At 36.6% G+C, this 15,022-nt stretch overlaps 1 protein-coding gene across 21 annotated transcripts in view; it reads left to right on the forward strand.

The window, feature by feature from the left end:
- CAMK2D (calcium/calmodulin dependent protein kinase II delta) overlaps positions 1–15,022 on the forward strand; it is a 314,090-nt gene that overhangs the window by 246,643 nt on the left and 52,425 nt on the right. For all 21 annotated transcript variants that reach the window (XM_058721534.1, XM_058721540.1, XM_058721547.1 and 18 more), the window contains exons 9-10: positions 12,027–12,121; positions 14,459–14,581. In XM_058721534.1, the coding sequence (XP_058577517.1) occupies positions 12,027–12,121; positions 14,459–14,581 (218 nt within the window). The remainder of the gene's footprint in view (positions 1–12,026; positions 12,122–14,458; positions 14,582–15,022) is intronic.

The raw sequence follows: 15,022 nt of genomic DNA on the forward strand, positions 1-15,022 counted from the left end.
CCTTTATCAACCAACTCTAATCAAATAAGTATCCTGTGCAGGCTCAAAGCCATATAATATGGAGGATTCCCACCACAATTTTTAAACGGAATTTCTGTGTGTTACTGTATACTGCGAATAGGTGAAAGACTAAAATAAAAAGGATACTATAGAATACTTTGAAATATTTTTCAACTGGGGTCATTGATACAAACTAGTTTTCTAGGTTCCTGACACTGTGTCATTGCTACCAGTCTAAATCGTGTGGCTTTAGTGTGCCGCAGATTTTGTTGCCTTTGGTGTTTGTAAGCCTGGAAGGATTTGTTTAAAAAAATGATTATGAAAATAACTTTTTAGATTTGGTTTTATGGAAAAAAATATTAAATTCATCACCATTACTTTGTAGTGCTAGGTTATCCCACACTATATATCTTGTCAGCTTGATCTCATTAGCAATAGCAACTTGGTGTTTGATCTGAAACTGGATGCCTCTTGGACCTTTAGACTTACCTCCATGCCCAGGAAAGCAGTTATGGGAGGAGCACTATATCTCCAGTCACAACGCCTGCGTTAAGGTCTTTACTTTGCACTTACTCACCTTATCTCTAGTATCTCTGAGTTGGTTTCTGTATCTATCAAACAGGAAATATTACCCTTGTAGAATTGCATGGGGGTCAAATAAAGACATTTTATAGTTTGTAAAGAAATTTAAAATGCAAACAGCTATTACTCTAAAAGGTTGGATTGTCACTTAATTAAAGGGTGAGGTCTTAGGTGTCTACTCTGTCCCCAAGCTCTGTCTTCCTTCTGCCTACCTGAGAGTATCTTCAAAGTATGAACTCGATGTCTTTGGGTTAGAGCATTGTCACAGAACATCCTTGTTCAAATCTAAATGCTAATGGCAGATAACTCACATATTTCCCTTGCAACATAACACCTTTCATCACAGATCTGTCATTGCTGATGAATTTAAAAAGCAGCAAAGAGTGTCCTGAGAGGCAGGCAGATCTAGATGGGTTTTATGGAGGAGGAAGTTGATGGGAGTGTAGCCGGAGTTCTGCACTCAGACCCTGAACACTAGTGGGCTGGTGTAGTGGAGACTGATCAGTAGCTGGGGCAAGGCACTCAAGAGTCTTTTTGCTGCCTTCATGAGAAGGTCACCTCTAGCCTCCCTCACCTCCCTTTTTCTCCATCCCTTCTTGTTTTCCTCTTTCTCCTCCTCCCTCCCACCCACCCCACAGGTGGGAGGCAGTATGTGCACTGGTTGAGAGCACCCACTCACTCAGCTCTTTGATGCACTTGCTGTAGAACCTGGCACAAATTTTATTGTCTCGGTATCTCAGCTTCCTTGTATAAAACAGAAAGTAAGAAAGTGTTTCTTTTTAAATGAAGTTTCAAGATAACTGATAAGTAGATATGTGAGAGAGAGACTTATGCATTTTATTAGATGACTCAGCATTATTGTTTTGATCAGCAGTTGAAAATTATGATAAGTTCATCTGGTTACCAGAATACCGAATACCCTCTCTCCCTTTGCTTTCTTTCTTCTCCTTTAAATTATTCTTTTGCAGGCCTTTGATTCTGCCAAAGATGCTATTGTAGACCAGTTTCATAGCTCCTGAATCCTATTCATTCAGACAATTTAAATAAATCATTTATTTAGTTCTTGCATTAAAAACATTTTTTTGACAATGTATCAATTTTATTTGTGTTTAAGAATGTCAGGTTATTTAAAAGAAACGCCCCCCCAAAAAAACCTGGTATTTTGTATTAGGAATTCTTTTCCTGGCTGGGGAGCAGAATCAGTGATGAAACTTATGTGTGTATGTGTGTGTGTATATGTATGTATATGTATATATGTATCCAGCCCCTACATAGGCCCTCTGCTTTAGTGGCTCTGAGTGGCAGCTACATATTTTAATAACTATGACATATCATCGGGGTTTAGACTCACTGTCTTAGACTTACTAAATACACTATGCTCAATTTTAATATTGCTTTGGTAAAGTTGAGTATATCTGGCTTTTGAATTTTTTGTTTGAATGCAGTTTATATAGCTAATCTTTTAAAATAATAGTATATCTTGTAATAATAGGATTTCACATCTGGTAAATGCAAGGTAACTCATAGAGTAGAAGCTCTAACTCTCTTGGCTGGACAAGGGGAAAAAGATGGGTGAAGAGTAGCTTCCCTTCTTACTGTGTGAGCTATGTAACATTCTTAAAAAGTTAAGTAGGGGCATCTGGGTGGCTCAGTTGGTTAAGCATCTGGCTCTTGATCTCAGCTCAGGTCATGATCTCATGATTCGTTGGATCAATTCTTGTGTCAGGCTCTGCACTGGCAGCATAGAGACTGCTTGGGAGTCTCTCTCTCAAAATAAATAAATAAACTTTTTTTTAAGTGCATGTAAATAGCAGATAGTGTATGTATGCCTGCAGATGTATATGCACACACACACAGATCTCATAATGACTATAGAAACTTAGAGCCATAGGGCATCTCACAGATTTCAACCTGAGTTTTGCCATGGGCAGAACCACCTTTCACTTTGCTCGGTTTTATCCTTACCTTTGCTTTCTTCACACAGTTTTCTACAAACAAATAGTTAAATCCCTTTGTGACAAGCAATGCTCTATTTAGAGCATATATTTCCTAACAGTTCCTATTTTGCATAGAGATAGTGATATATTTTTAAATTGTGTGCCTTAAAATGCATTTGGGATCACATAGGTAACTATGGAAATGTCTTAGATATTCTAATATCACAATAATGCCCCACCTCCTTCCACAAACATCATAATGCCTTTTGTTACATTTCTGGATCACTGCAGTGGGTTTGGAACACTGCCTTAACTATTTTATTCTATTTTCACTTCACTAAGGTAACATGAAAGTGACATTAAATTCTCTCAGGTTTGTAAGACGGTCTACCCTTTCTCATTCTCAAGGTAATAAGCACCAAGGGAATGCACACATATTCAGTTGCTTTTAGATTATGACCTATCTTGAGAGAAACTCTTTTTTAGCCATCCATCAGCACTAGCACTTGCCTATTGAATAACTACTTCTTTTCAAGGCTAGACATTGTAGAGTGGGGTAGGAAATGACACTACCCAGATAATAAAAGAAATGCAGAATAAGACATTTAGCAGAATAGCAGCTAACCTTCTGTGAATTAAGCTATGAGCATGCACTACAGCAGATTGTCTTTTTAGCAGTTGACATAGAGCAGAGTGAAGCATAGTATTGGTATAATAGATAAAAGAAGTCTGTACATCATTTTTATTAGAAATATGCAATTATCCATACATAGGACATTTCAAATACCACCATTACCTTGCTTTTGAGACCTCACACAGAATGTAATCTGACCTGCACTCAGTCTTTCAAAGCAACTAGTCTTTTATTGAAAAGCAAATAATGGACATTAGTGAAACAAGAACACTCCCCTGAGTTCTACCTTAACAACAGTAAATTGATTTTGATGGCTTTCTTGCATATATAGCTGTTTCCATAATTCCCCAAAGGAATGAACAGATGTTGTTTATAGATGTCACTGAATCACTGGATTTTAACAGAACTTGCTTCTACATTTTGGCTCAAATGTAAGCCCATATAAACCTAGCCAACACACACATACGCGCACGCACACACACACACACGCACACACACACTGAATCACTGGATCATACTTACTGAATCACTGGATTTTAACAGAACTTGCTTCTAAATTTTGGCTCAAACGTAAGCCCATATAAACCTAGCCAACACACACACGCGCACACACACACACACACGCTTGTCTTATTAAGTCTCTGTCTGAATTAGATATCACTCAGAACAGTTATGAGTGATAATAAATTAGTGACTATCACAGAATATACCATGACTTTTGATGAGCCTTTGGAATATTATGGAATATATTAAGAAGCATGGTCACTAAGTTCCGCATTTGTGTGATTACTGGGCCTCAGAGCATATATTTGCTAAGGGTTCCCATTTCCTTAGGGATTGTGTTGCTGTTTTTTTTTTTTCTTTTATTTCACTGGAATAAATCAGCATCAAGCACTTTTTAAGAAAGTATTTACAATTTTGAAATCTCAAGCAGTTTGTTGGTATGATTACCTTACACTGGTCAACTTTGTTGCTTATGATTACCAGTTCTGTGATTACCTTACACTTGGCCATCACAGATATGCCTCACAATTACAAGGCTCTGTTGCCTTCATCCTTTATGACCTATATCCTCATTAGTCTTCTATCCATGGAGCTTTACTCCTAATTATAGCCCCTACCAGTATTGTCTCACTGTGAAGTTACCTATTCTCTTAGATTTCTCAAGACACAGTGTTATGGTGTCCCTGACCTGATGTTTTAGAAACATGGACCCATGTTTCAAAGTGACCTGAGTACTTACCAAATTCAATTTTCTGGAATGGACCAGAGAATCACTGAATAAGATTCTTCGTGGTGAGGCTCAGGAATTTGCATTTTATCAGCCTTGCTAGATTATTCTAGTGCACACCAACATCAAACAGCATCATGCTAGCTAGTTGCAGTTTTCTTTAGGGCAGCAAATTTTAGGATTCTTACACAATATAGCAGAGGTTGCAAACAGGTGGTTCACAGATGTTTTGCCCAGGTTGCTGAACCTTTTATTTTGGGAGGGGGGGTGTTGACATTTATCATTTATCTTTATAATTTATTATCAGGAAATTTCACTAAAGCAATTGAAAGAACTAATAACAAGATACTTTTGCCCTTAAATAACAGCTGTACCTGTCAAGTGATGGACACATGCTCTCCCCTGGTTACCCACCCGCCCCATACACAGTGTGGACACAGGCATTCATCTCTTCCTGGTCCTGGAAGACCTGTTTGCCACCCCTACTATATGGCATAGTTACCATCATCTGGAAAACAACTTCCTATCTTGCTGACCTTGATCTTCTAGATCTTTGTTCTTCCCATAATTGTCCCTTTGGGTCAGAGTTAGTTAAACACTTTTTCCTATTTGAATTGCATGGTGATTTTTTTTGCATAAGGTATTGCAATATAAAAGGGAGCCATAGTTATTCTTTGTATAGTTAACTGTACATTTCCAAACTCCACTCACAGTATGCCCTTTATTTACTGAGAGTATTAAGTGGATGTCTTGTTAGATTGTTCCATTAACTCCCCACTGACTTTTTGGAGTTTTTGAACATTGCTTTTTTCTCTCTCCTTTCATCAGAGCAGCGACTAGAATGTTTTAATCATTAATGTTATTATAGGTTTAATCATTTTTCTAACTCCAGCTTTTATTAACATTATTTTTGAATGTTCTTGATAATGTAATCTTTCTACCTAATCAGTAATCAGTGCTTCTCAACTCTTATTAATCAAATATGTCTAGCATTGCCCAAGCTCAAATGACAGTGAAAACTAGTTCAACTTCCACTTTTAAATGTTATATGAAGCTGTGTCAAAATAGTTGTTTTAACTTTTTATTTTGGAAATTTTGAGGTATACAAAAGTAGAATAATATAATTAAATGACAGCTAATCCTATTTCATCTACACCACCCAACTCATCCCTCCTCCCCAAGATTATTTTAGTCAAATACAAATATAATATCAGTATATCTATACATACCATAATGTGTGTCTCTAAAAGAAAAGGGTTCTTTTAAAAGAATGACAATAATAACAGTACTTTAAAATTTAATATAATTACTGCTTAAAACCATCAAATAACTAGTAATTTTTTTGGCAGTTTGCCCTCTTGTCTCATAATTTTATTATTAGTTTGGTGTCTTAGGTCCCCCCCTTTTTTCTGTGAAGTTTATTTTTGAGAGAGAGAGTGAGTGCACATGAGGGGGAAAGGGCAGGGAGAGAGAGAATTCCCAAGCATGCTCCACACTGACAGCACAGAGCCTGATTTAAGGCTGGAACCCACAAACCATGAGATCATGGCCTGAGCCAAAATCAGGAGTTGAACACTCAAGTGACTGAGCCACCCAGGGGCCCCTCTTAGGTCTCTTTTAATTTGTAATTTCTGCTTCTCTATATTTCCTCCTCCTCACCCCCCTTCTCATTTCTCCATTTATTTGTTGAAGAAACCTGCAATTCCCACAGAGCACCCCTACAGAGTACTTGATATTGGTCTCTACATAATGTTTACCATGGTAAGGAACCATGATTCCTTGTGAAAGGACCTAATTCCAAGTCTAGGTTAGGAAAAGCACAAGATGATACAGGTGCATCTTGTTATAGGAGAAAGAAAACTGTTAAAGACCACAGACTTTATTTTTTTTTGCAAGAACATATCAGGGATGATATGACCTCCAAAGGTTGGATGTGTCTCATGATGCTAAATGTCTCAGTTGTCTCTGTTTTATAATTTCATAACAGCCTATTTCAAATGTTTATTAGAAAAATGTCAAATTAAAAAATTAATATCGACTATTGCCATTACAGAGCTAATTTTCTTTGGGGCACCGTCGTGGCTCAGTCAGTTCAGGGTCCAGCTTCATCTCAGACCATGATCTCAAGGTTCATGAGTTCGAGCCCACATCAGGCTCACTGCTGTCATTGCAAAGCTCTCTTTGGATCCTCTGTTGCCCTCTCTTTCTGCCCCTCCCTTGCTAGCTCTCATGTGTGCTTCCTTTCTCTCTCTCTCTCTCTCTCTCTCTCTCTCTCTCAAAATAAGTAAACATAAAAAATAATTTAAAACTAATTTTCATATTTACCCCCAAACCATAACTAAGAGATAAAACTACTTAGGTACAGCCCTTCTTCTACCTCTGTCCTGGGAACACAAACACAGACACTCATCACGATCCTCATTATTAGATGCATGTGGTAGATAGAAAAATAATATAAAAGTAAATTTAAATAAATTTACATTGTTTATAATGTGGAGAGAAATGGAAAAAATACCTTTTTGTGTTGCAAAGATGAAGTATCAATAGGCTAAGATTTTTTCACAATATACTGTGATTTTTCTTTTCATGGCCTTTTTTTTCTTTTTAAATCTACTATAGTAAAATTATTTTCAGCCTTGATTTTAAAGTTTTGTTAGGTTTTTATTTAATAATGTTTAAATAAAATGTTGTTTAAATTGTTCCACTCTGGTAGTGATTCACATGAATTTAAGAATCTGCTTTTGAACTTGAACTTCCAGAAGCAGGCTATGACAGTCTAGGGTGATTAAACTATTGTCTAAAAGCCATTTTAGCTGCCACAGTGTCTGTTGTATAAAGATGACAAATCTGATGGACAAGGGCTATATTTTCCTAACAAGGAAAGTATAAGAGATAAAGGAAAGTAAGAGATAAAAGGAATCCTAGACCATGCCAGGCAAAGTTTTATCTGTCTGACCCTCTTTCCTTGGTTTCCATGCTTTAAGGGAAAGCAGCAAGGGAAAAATAATCAGTAGAGGTCAGAGCAGTGACAGAAACTAAAGACTTCAGGTAGGCCAATAAACTTTTCCAAAGTAGGAGGGGATTGGTTCAAGATGGCAAGTTTAGAAGATCCTGAACTCACCTCCTCCCATAGATACACAGACTCTCCAGCTTCATATGAAAAAATTAAAAAAAAAAAAAGGGCAAAGGCTGTCAGTGTTGACTAGACACTGGCAAAAGAGTAGAAAACCACACTGAAGTGGGTAGGAGAGACTGGGACACAATTTCACTGTAAACCCTGCCCATAGCTTGGTGATCCACAATGAAGAGAAAACTCGAAACCTGGGCTTCTCCTTGAGAAGTAAATGGTTCGAACCCCATATCCAAGACCTCAACTTTAAGGACCTGCACCTGAGAGATGAGCACCAAGAATGTCTAATTTTGAAAGCGGACTCATGTACCAGATGCACAAAACTATCATGATCTGTAAGACAGCTCTTAAGGGGCCTGGATGCTTGGACATACCTGCCCCAGGGCCCAGCTCAGAGGCAGCCTGATTGCACCCAGACATCAAGTGAAGGAGGTTGACCTGCTTATATTAAAATGTCAGCCAGTGGGGCAGGCATCTAATTAAAAACACATATCTAGGAGCCTGCTGGAGTATTCTCTGGGGTGGAGGCTGACAGTACTGTGTCCATGCTCTCCTTTGGCCATGCTTTCCCTTTGCTGCTCCAGAGCACCAGGAAAGAAGCTTTTTCATGTATCTGATGCCCTGATCTTGTGGCAGCTGCCCAGGGGATGCCTCCTGACTGGCTGGCTCTGGAGGCCATGGGGCCTTGTGTTCCTTCTCTTGTGAGACTGTAATAATCAGCATCACCCAGGGAGGAGCTCATACCTCTGTCTGGAACCTTGATTTTTGCAGCTGCTGTCAGGTGACACCTCCACATTGCCTGGCTCTGTCGGTCAGTGGAGCTTATGCTTGTGGGTCCTCTAGGACTGTAACCGATAGAGAGATAGTTCTTAAATGGCCACTACCCACATAGCATAGCAAGAGGTAATAGACCTAGGAGCTTCGTCTTTCTGTGAAGGGCACCTATAAACTAACCATCATAGCTGCAGCCTGAGGAGCAGGTTTCTAATTAAACACACATCTAAGGAATGACTATAATCCTTTTCAGAGACCTCAGAGAGTACCACTATCTTCATGCTCACCCTCTGCCACACTCCAGAGCCCCAGTGTCTGCTGGAGGAAAGCTTTGCATACAGCTGGTGTCCTGGTTTTTACATTTACTGCCCTGTTTTTTGTAGCTGCCTGCCAGGGCATGCCCCCTTGATTGCCTGGCTGGTTATGGGGACTTGCATTCTGAGGTCCCACAGTTGGAAATTGTAGAGAAAGTTATTGGCAAGTTGCCACACCAGGGCACTGCACAAACAGCAGATTTAGACACACATCCTTCTAATCTTTCTGTGAAGAAGACATCTTGGCTTTTCCTAGAACTTTGGCCTGAGGAGTAAGTTTCAGAATTGATATACATCTAGTGGACTACAGAGTTGCTCTCAAGGAATGTAGGTTGTGGATACCATCTTGGCACCTCCCTTTGCCTTGTTTCAGCTTGCTAGTATCTCCCAGGAAAGATATTATGCTTTCATCTGAAGCTCTGATTTTTGTGACTGTCACCCATGGGACCACATCAAATTGCTTGGTCAGTAGGGCTTATGCTTGTAGTCCCACAAGACTGTATATATTTGCATAATTTTTAAAAACCTGCTATCTGAGGGTCGGGATTCCAAACAGTGTGAACCCAGGTGCTGAGATCTTTCCCTTTCAGTCACTGGTGGGTCTTGGCACATCTCACCTACTAAGAGCTAATAAAAATATAGTAGGCTTTTTGGAGAAGAGCAAAGGTTTGAGAGATGACAAAGAGTTGGGGTAGAGTTGAAAGACAAGTTTCATCTTCTACACAAAACCACTACTTAAATGTTGGGAAAGGTGGGGGGCACCTGGGTGGCTCAGTCGGTTAAATGGCCAACTTTGGCTCAGGTCATGATCTCATGCTTCAAGAGTTCAAGCCCCACATCAGGCTCTGTGCTGACAGCTCAGAGCCTGGAGCCTGCTTCAGATTCTGTGTCTCCGTCTCTCTTTGCCCCTCCTTTGCTCATACTCTCTCTCTTTCTCTCAAAACTGAATAAACATTAAAAAAATTTTTAAAAAAAAGATTGGGAAAAGTGGTTATTTTATCCACTCTGTAGACCAATACAGAGTCAAATAAAATGAAAAAACAGAGGAATATGTTCCAAATGGAAGAATAAGATAAAACTTTAGAAGAAATCTTAATAGAATACAGATAAGTAATTTACCTGATAAAGAGCTTAAAGTAATGCTCATAAAGATGCTCATTGAACTTGGGAAAAAAATGGATAAGCACAATGAGAACTTCAACAAAGAGATGGAAAATAAAAGAAAGTACTAAATAGAAGTCACAGAGAATGTGACTAACAATAGATTACATGAAGTAGTAGAAAGGATGAGTTATCATGAAACAAGCTGGTGGAACTCACCCAGTCACAACAGAGGAAAAAAAAAAAAAAAGCAAAAGTTAAGATAACTTAAGGCGCTTATGAGACAACATCAGGCAGACCAACATTCACATTACAGAGGTTCTACAAGGAGGAAAGAGGCAGAAACGTGTTTGAAGAAATAATGGCTGAAAACTTCCTTAATGTGGGGTAGGAAACAGACATCCAGTTCCAGAAAGCTCAGATTTCCAAATAAGATGAAACCAAAGAAACTCACACCAAGACACATTATAATTAAGATGTCAAAAGTTAAAGATGAGAGAATATTAAAAGCAGTAAGAGAAAAACAACTAGTTGTGTACTAGGGAAGCTTCATAAGCCTATCAGTATGTTTTTCAGCAGAAACTTTGCAGGCCAGAGTAAGCTGCATGATATATTTAAGCTGCCAAAAGAAACAACAACAACAGCAACAACAAAAACTTTGAATCAAGAATGTTCCACCCAGCAAAGTTATTCAAAATTGAAGGAGAGATAATGAGCTTTCTGGACAAAAACTAAAGGAGTTCATCAAACTAAACCAGCCTTACAAGAAATGTTAAAAGGAATCTTTAAAAGCTGAAAAGAAAGGTTGCTTATTGGTAACGAGAAAACATATAAAAGAATGAGTCTCATTGGAAAGGTAAATACATAATAAAGATAGTAGATTAATCACATATAAAGCTGGTATACAGGTTAAAAGACAAAAGTAGTAAAAAACAATGATTATAATAATTAGTGAAGGGATACACAAGTAAACTATGACATCAAAAACAAAATGTAGGATGGGGCAGAGTAAAACTATAAGCCTTAGAATAAGATCAAACTTAAGTTATTAAGTTAAAGTACACTGTCACAATTAGAACTTGTTAAGCCTCATGATAACCACAAAGCAAAAACCTGTAGTAAATACAAAAGAGAAAAAGAGAAATAAATATAACATAGCTCTAAAGAAAGTCATCAAACCACAAAAGAAGAGAGCAGAGAAGAAAAAAGGAGCACAGAAGAACTACAAAAACAGCCAGAAAACAATGAACAAAATGCCAAAAGTACATACCTATCAATAGTTACCTTAAATGTAAATGGACTAAATTCTCCAATCAAAATACATAGAGTGGCTGAATGCATTAAAAAAACAAAAACAAATTTATACTGCCTACCCTTCAGATGTAATGACATACAGTCTGAAAGTGAAGGGATGGAAAAACTATTTCATGCAAATGGAAACCAAAAGAAGGCTAGAGTAACTATACTTATATCAGACAAAGTAGGCTTTAAAATGAAGGCTGTAATGAGACAAAGATGAGCATTACATAGTGATGAAGGGGTCAGTCCAACAAGAGGATATAACATTTGTAAATATTTATACACCCAACATTACATAAGCATAGGAGCACCTAAATATATAAAACAAATATCAACAGACCTAAAGGGAGAAATAGACAGCAATACAGTAATAGTAGGGGATTTTGATACCCCACTTACATCAATGGATAGATCATCCAGACAGAAAATCAATAAAGAAATATTGGCCTTAAGCCACATGTTAGACTACCTGGACTTAACAGATGTGTACAGAATATTCCACCCAAAGGCAACAGAATACACATTCTTCTTGACATGGAACCTTTTCTAGGAAAGATCATATGTTAGGCCACAAAACAAGTCTTCATCATGGATATCAAACAATATATCACCCCGATGACAGGTAAGTTTCATCTTTAGGTATTGATCTGTTGTGCCTCTTTAGAATTCTTTGGTTCTAAAGTTAATAAGGAAACAGTGTCTTTGAATGACCCATTAGACCAGTTGCGCATAACAGATACAGATGTAACATCCCATCTAAAAACAACAATACACATTCTTTTAAAGTGCACAGAGAAATTTTTGGACTGCCATATACTATCAGAGTTCATGAGCATAAGAAGAGAGCATTCACCCTCCACAGAATGTTTCAGAGTAGATCAGAGCATGTCTTTCTGAAGCTTTCCAAATACCCAATTTCCTCTCTTTGAATGGATGTGGCTTAAGTATCATTGTGGATCTGCCACATTTAATTTATTGTTGCCTGAATGACTTAACATTATGTTAATATGCTCATTCTGTCTAGGTGTCATTCTCTATATCCTTCTGGTGGGATATCCACCCTTCTGGGATGAAGACCAACACAGACTCTATCAGCAAATCAAGGCTGGAGCTTATGATGTATGTAATAAATGTTCATATAGTGTAGATGAGCATTTGTTTTTTTTATTAACCAAGAACAAAATTTTTTCATTACACTTTAAACTATAATTTTCAACAATTTCTCTAATTATTTTTCTCAATCCTAGGGAGAGGGAGATAAAGAGTAAGAAAAGCAGCATATGTGTTTAGTTTGTATTTCCTTTTAGTTCACTATCTCCTAAGATTGAAAGGAAAATAGTTGGAAGTCTCTAAGGAAGGACTTCGCTTCTCAAAATTTTTGGATCTTAGTACATTTTAAAACATATAAAAATTAAAAGATTTTTGCTTTAGAAATGATTAATGCTTGTTTAGTTGAATTATATTCCCAAATGTTTATCACATAATTTTAAATCATGTATCAACAATATTTTGCAGTGATCTATGTATCAAATAGAACATCGTTCCATTGTGTCAGCTTGATTTTTTTTTAGTCTTATTTACCTCATGGGCTTCTGTGGAAACTTTCATTTGAAGAATGTGTTTCACAATTTAATATACTTGAAAATCACAGTTCCAACATGTTTCATTTATAATTAGAATATTTGAAAGTATGAGTATGAATTAGGTTCTAAATCTCAAAAGTAAAGCCTTATCTATTTTCTCTTTATGGCTTAACTTTGGGTTCACTGATAATAATTTTCTCTCCTTTGACAAATATGTATATAAATATGATTTACTACCACCTTTGGTAGCTTCTCACACATCCCTCTGGAAATTAGAGTTCAAGGTTTAGAGATGCTTTTGATATATTATTAAGTGGAGCAACTAAGTCGTAGGAATTTTGGGGTCCACCTTCTGTGCAGAAGTTAAAAGCTCAGTGTGGAAGTGAGAGAAGATAAAATAAAAAATCTCTGTTATATTAAATCAGGTCTCATGAATTCAGCAGTGCCTTTCTGTTAAAATGTTCTATATAGATGGATGTGGGTATAGCAAGAATTTAAAATGCATATTCTTTTATTTTTGAAGCATCCCATTCTATCTAGTCAGACTAATATTTGGGCCAAATTAAGATTTACATGGTCACAGCTAGCACATTCATCATCTTTGCAGACTACAACTAGGCACCCCCTTGGCAAGACATAGTTCTGCAGATGCACTGCTTAATGAATATGGAGGAATGACTTTGTGGAAACTTTTTTAAAAATGAGATAAAGGTCCACCTTTATTCAGGCTGAACCAGCTCCTAATTTGCTATCAGAATATCTGTACCTCAAGGAGGAACAGCTTGAATATTTCTTCATTGGCAAGTTTTCATAGCTGCCCAAAATAACTTATGGAATTAAAATGACAGTTGCTAAACTGGTAACATTTCAAGTATTAAAGAGTCAGTATCATTTTTTTCATATTTCATTTTACCAATGGTTCACAAAGTACCCATCTTACAACTACTAAAAGTGAACTAAAGTCCATGACATAGTGACAGTGACTTTTGTTCCAAGATTGTCTATAAAAATCCGTGAAGTGGAATAAGAACCTGATATTCTGTCTGTTGTTTAGAAACTGATGTAAATTTTTCTTAGCCTATGAACAATAGTATCTCTACTAATAAATTATGTGAAAATGAGGCTACATAATTATCAACAAAAGATTTAAATACACTTAGGATAGCTATTATATAGTTATTAATACACAAATGTATTACTCATAGAAGTTTTGAATGTTGGTTACTTTTAAGAACTTTGATGAAATTTGTCATTAAGTAGATTAACCTTTCTGAAGTGCTAAAATGAAATCCTGCTGAGGCACTTGTAGTCTGAGATTTCTTCTCACTACTATATTCCAAATAGCCATAATTAGTAGGTCAGTTTTGGCACCAGCAATGGAAGCTCTTTTATTATTTCTACTCTTACTGATCATGAGGTGTGAAGTATGTAATACCTCATTTTTTCTTATAATACTTCATTTTGAATCTTGGTGTAATAGCATGATGACATCAACACATTTGACAACCTGCCAGCTTTATTGATGTTTACAAATAATTATGAGAAAGACTGTGTAAAATCTTATTTTCAAACCAAAATAAAGATCCTTTGAAAGGACTAGAAGATCTTTAAATTTATTTTTCGAAACATTAAAATACATTTACTAGGTATAATATGCAGTTTAGTGTATATACTTATCACTTATTAGCTACTTATCTTTTATATATGTAAATATATTTAGATTTATCTACATGTAGATACAATTTAACTTATACAAAGAGTAAGTTTTTTGATGAAACCCACTACTTAAAGAAATGATTAGTTTACTTGGCTCTTCCCTGTTTAATTGAATGTATCTATTTTTGAAACTATTTATAAATTTGTATTTTTGAAGTTTCCATCACCAGAGTGGGACACAGTGACTCCTGAAGCCAAAGACCTAATCAATAAAATGCTTACTATCAACCCTGCCAAGCGTATCACAGCCTCAGAGGCACTGAAACACCCATGGATCTGTGTAAGTGACAATTCTCCAAAGACCTTAGGAACTAAGATTAAAAATGAATCATTCTTTAAAATTTTTTTCATGGATTTAAAATAATTTTTATAGAAAAAGATGAAAGTAAAAATGAATGAATTTTTGACTCGAGTTATTTAATAAAATAAATTTATAATGGTAGTAAATGCTGTTTTGGTAACAAAATCTGATTTACATAGATCGATAAATATTGCCTACAGTAGCACAAGGAATAAGTATTTCTCCTACCAGTTATTGATAATACCCATGAACAGAGGATAAGAAAATGACACCAAAATTAACTGTATTCCAGTAGAGATTAGACAAAGTTCAATTATTTACCATTAGGCAGCTTTAGGAAAAACAGCAACAACAGCAACAACAACAACATCACGATTTGGAAGCTTGTAGTTAAGTTAAACTAGCAAGAAAGAATGGTCA

Source organism: Neofelis nebulosa, chromosome 3 (assembly GCF_028018385.1).
Source record: "Neofelis nebulosa isolate mNeoNeb1 chromosome 3, mNeoNeb1.pri, whole genome shotgun sequence".
Taxonomy (NCBI): Eukaryota; Metazoa; Chordata; class Mammalia; order Carnivora; family Felidae; genus Neofelis; species Neofelis nebulosa.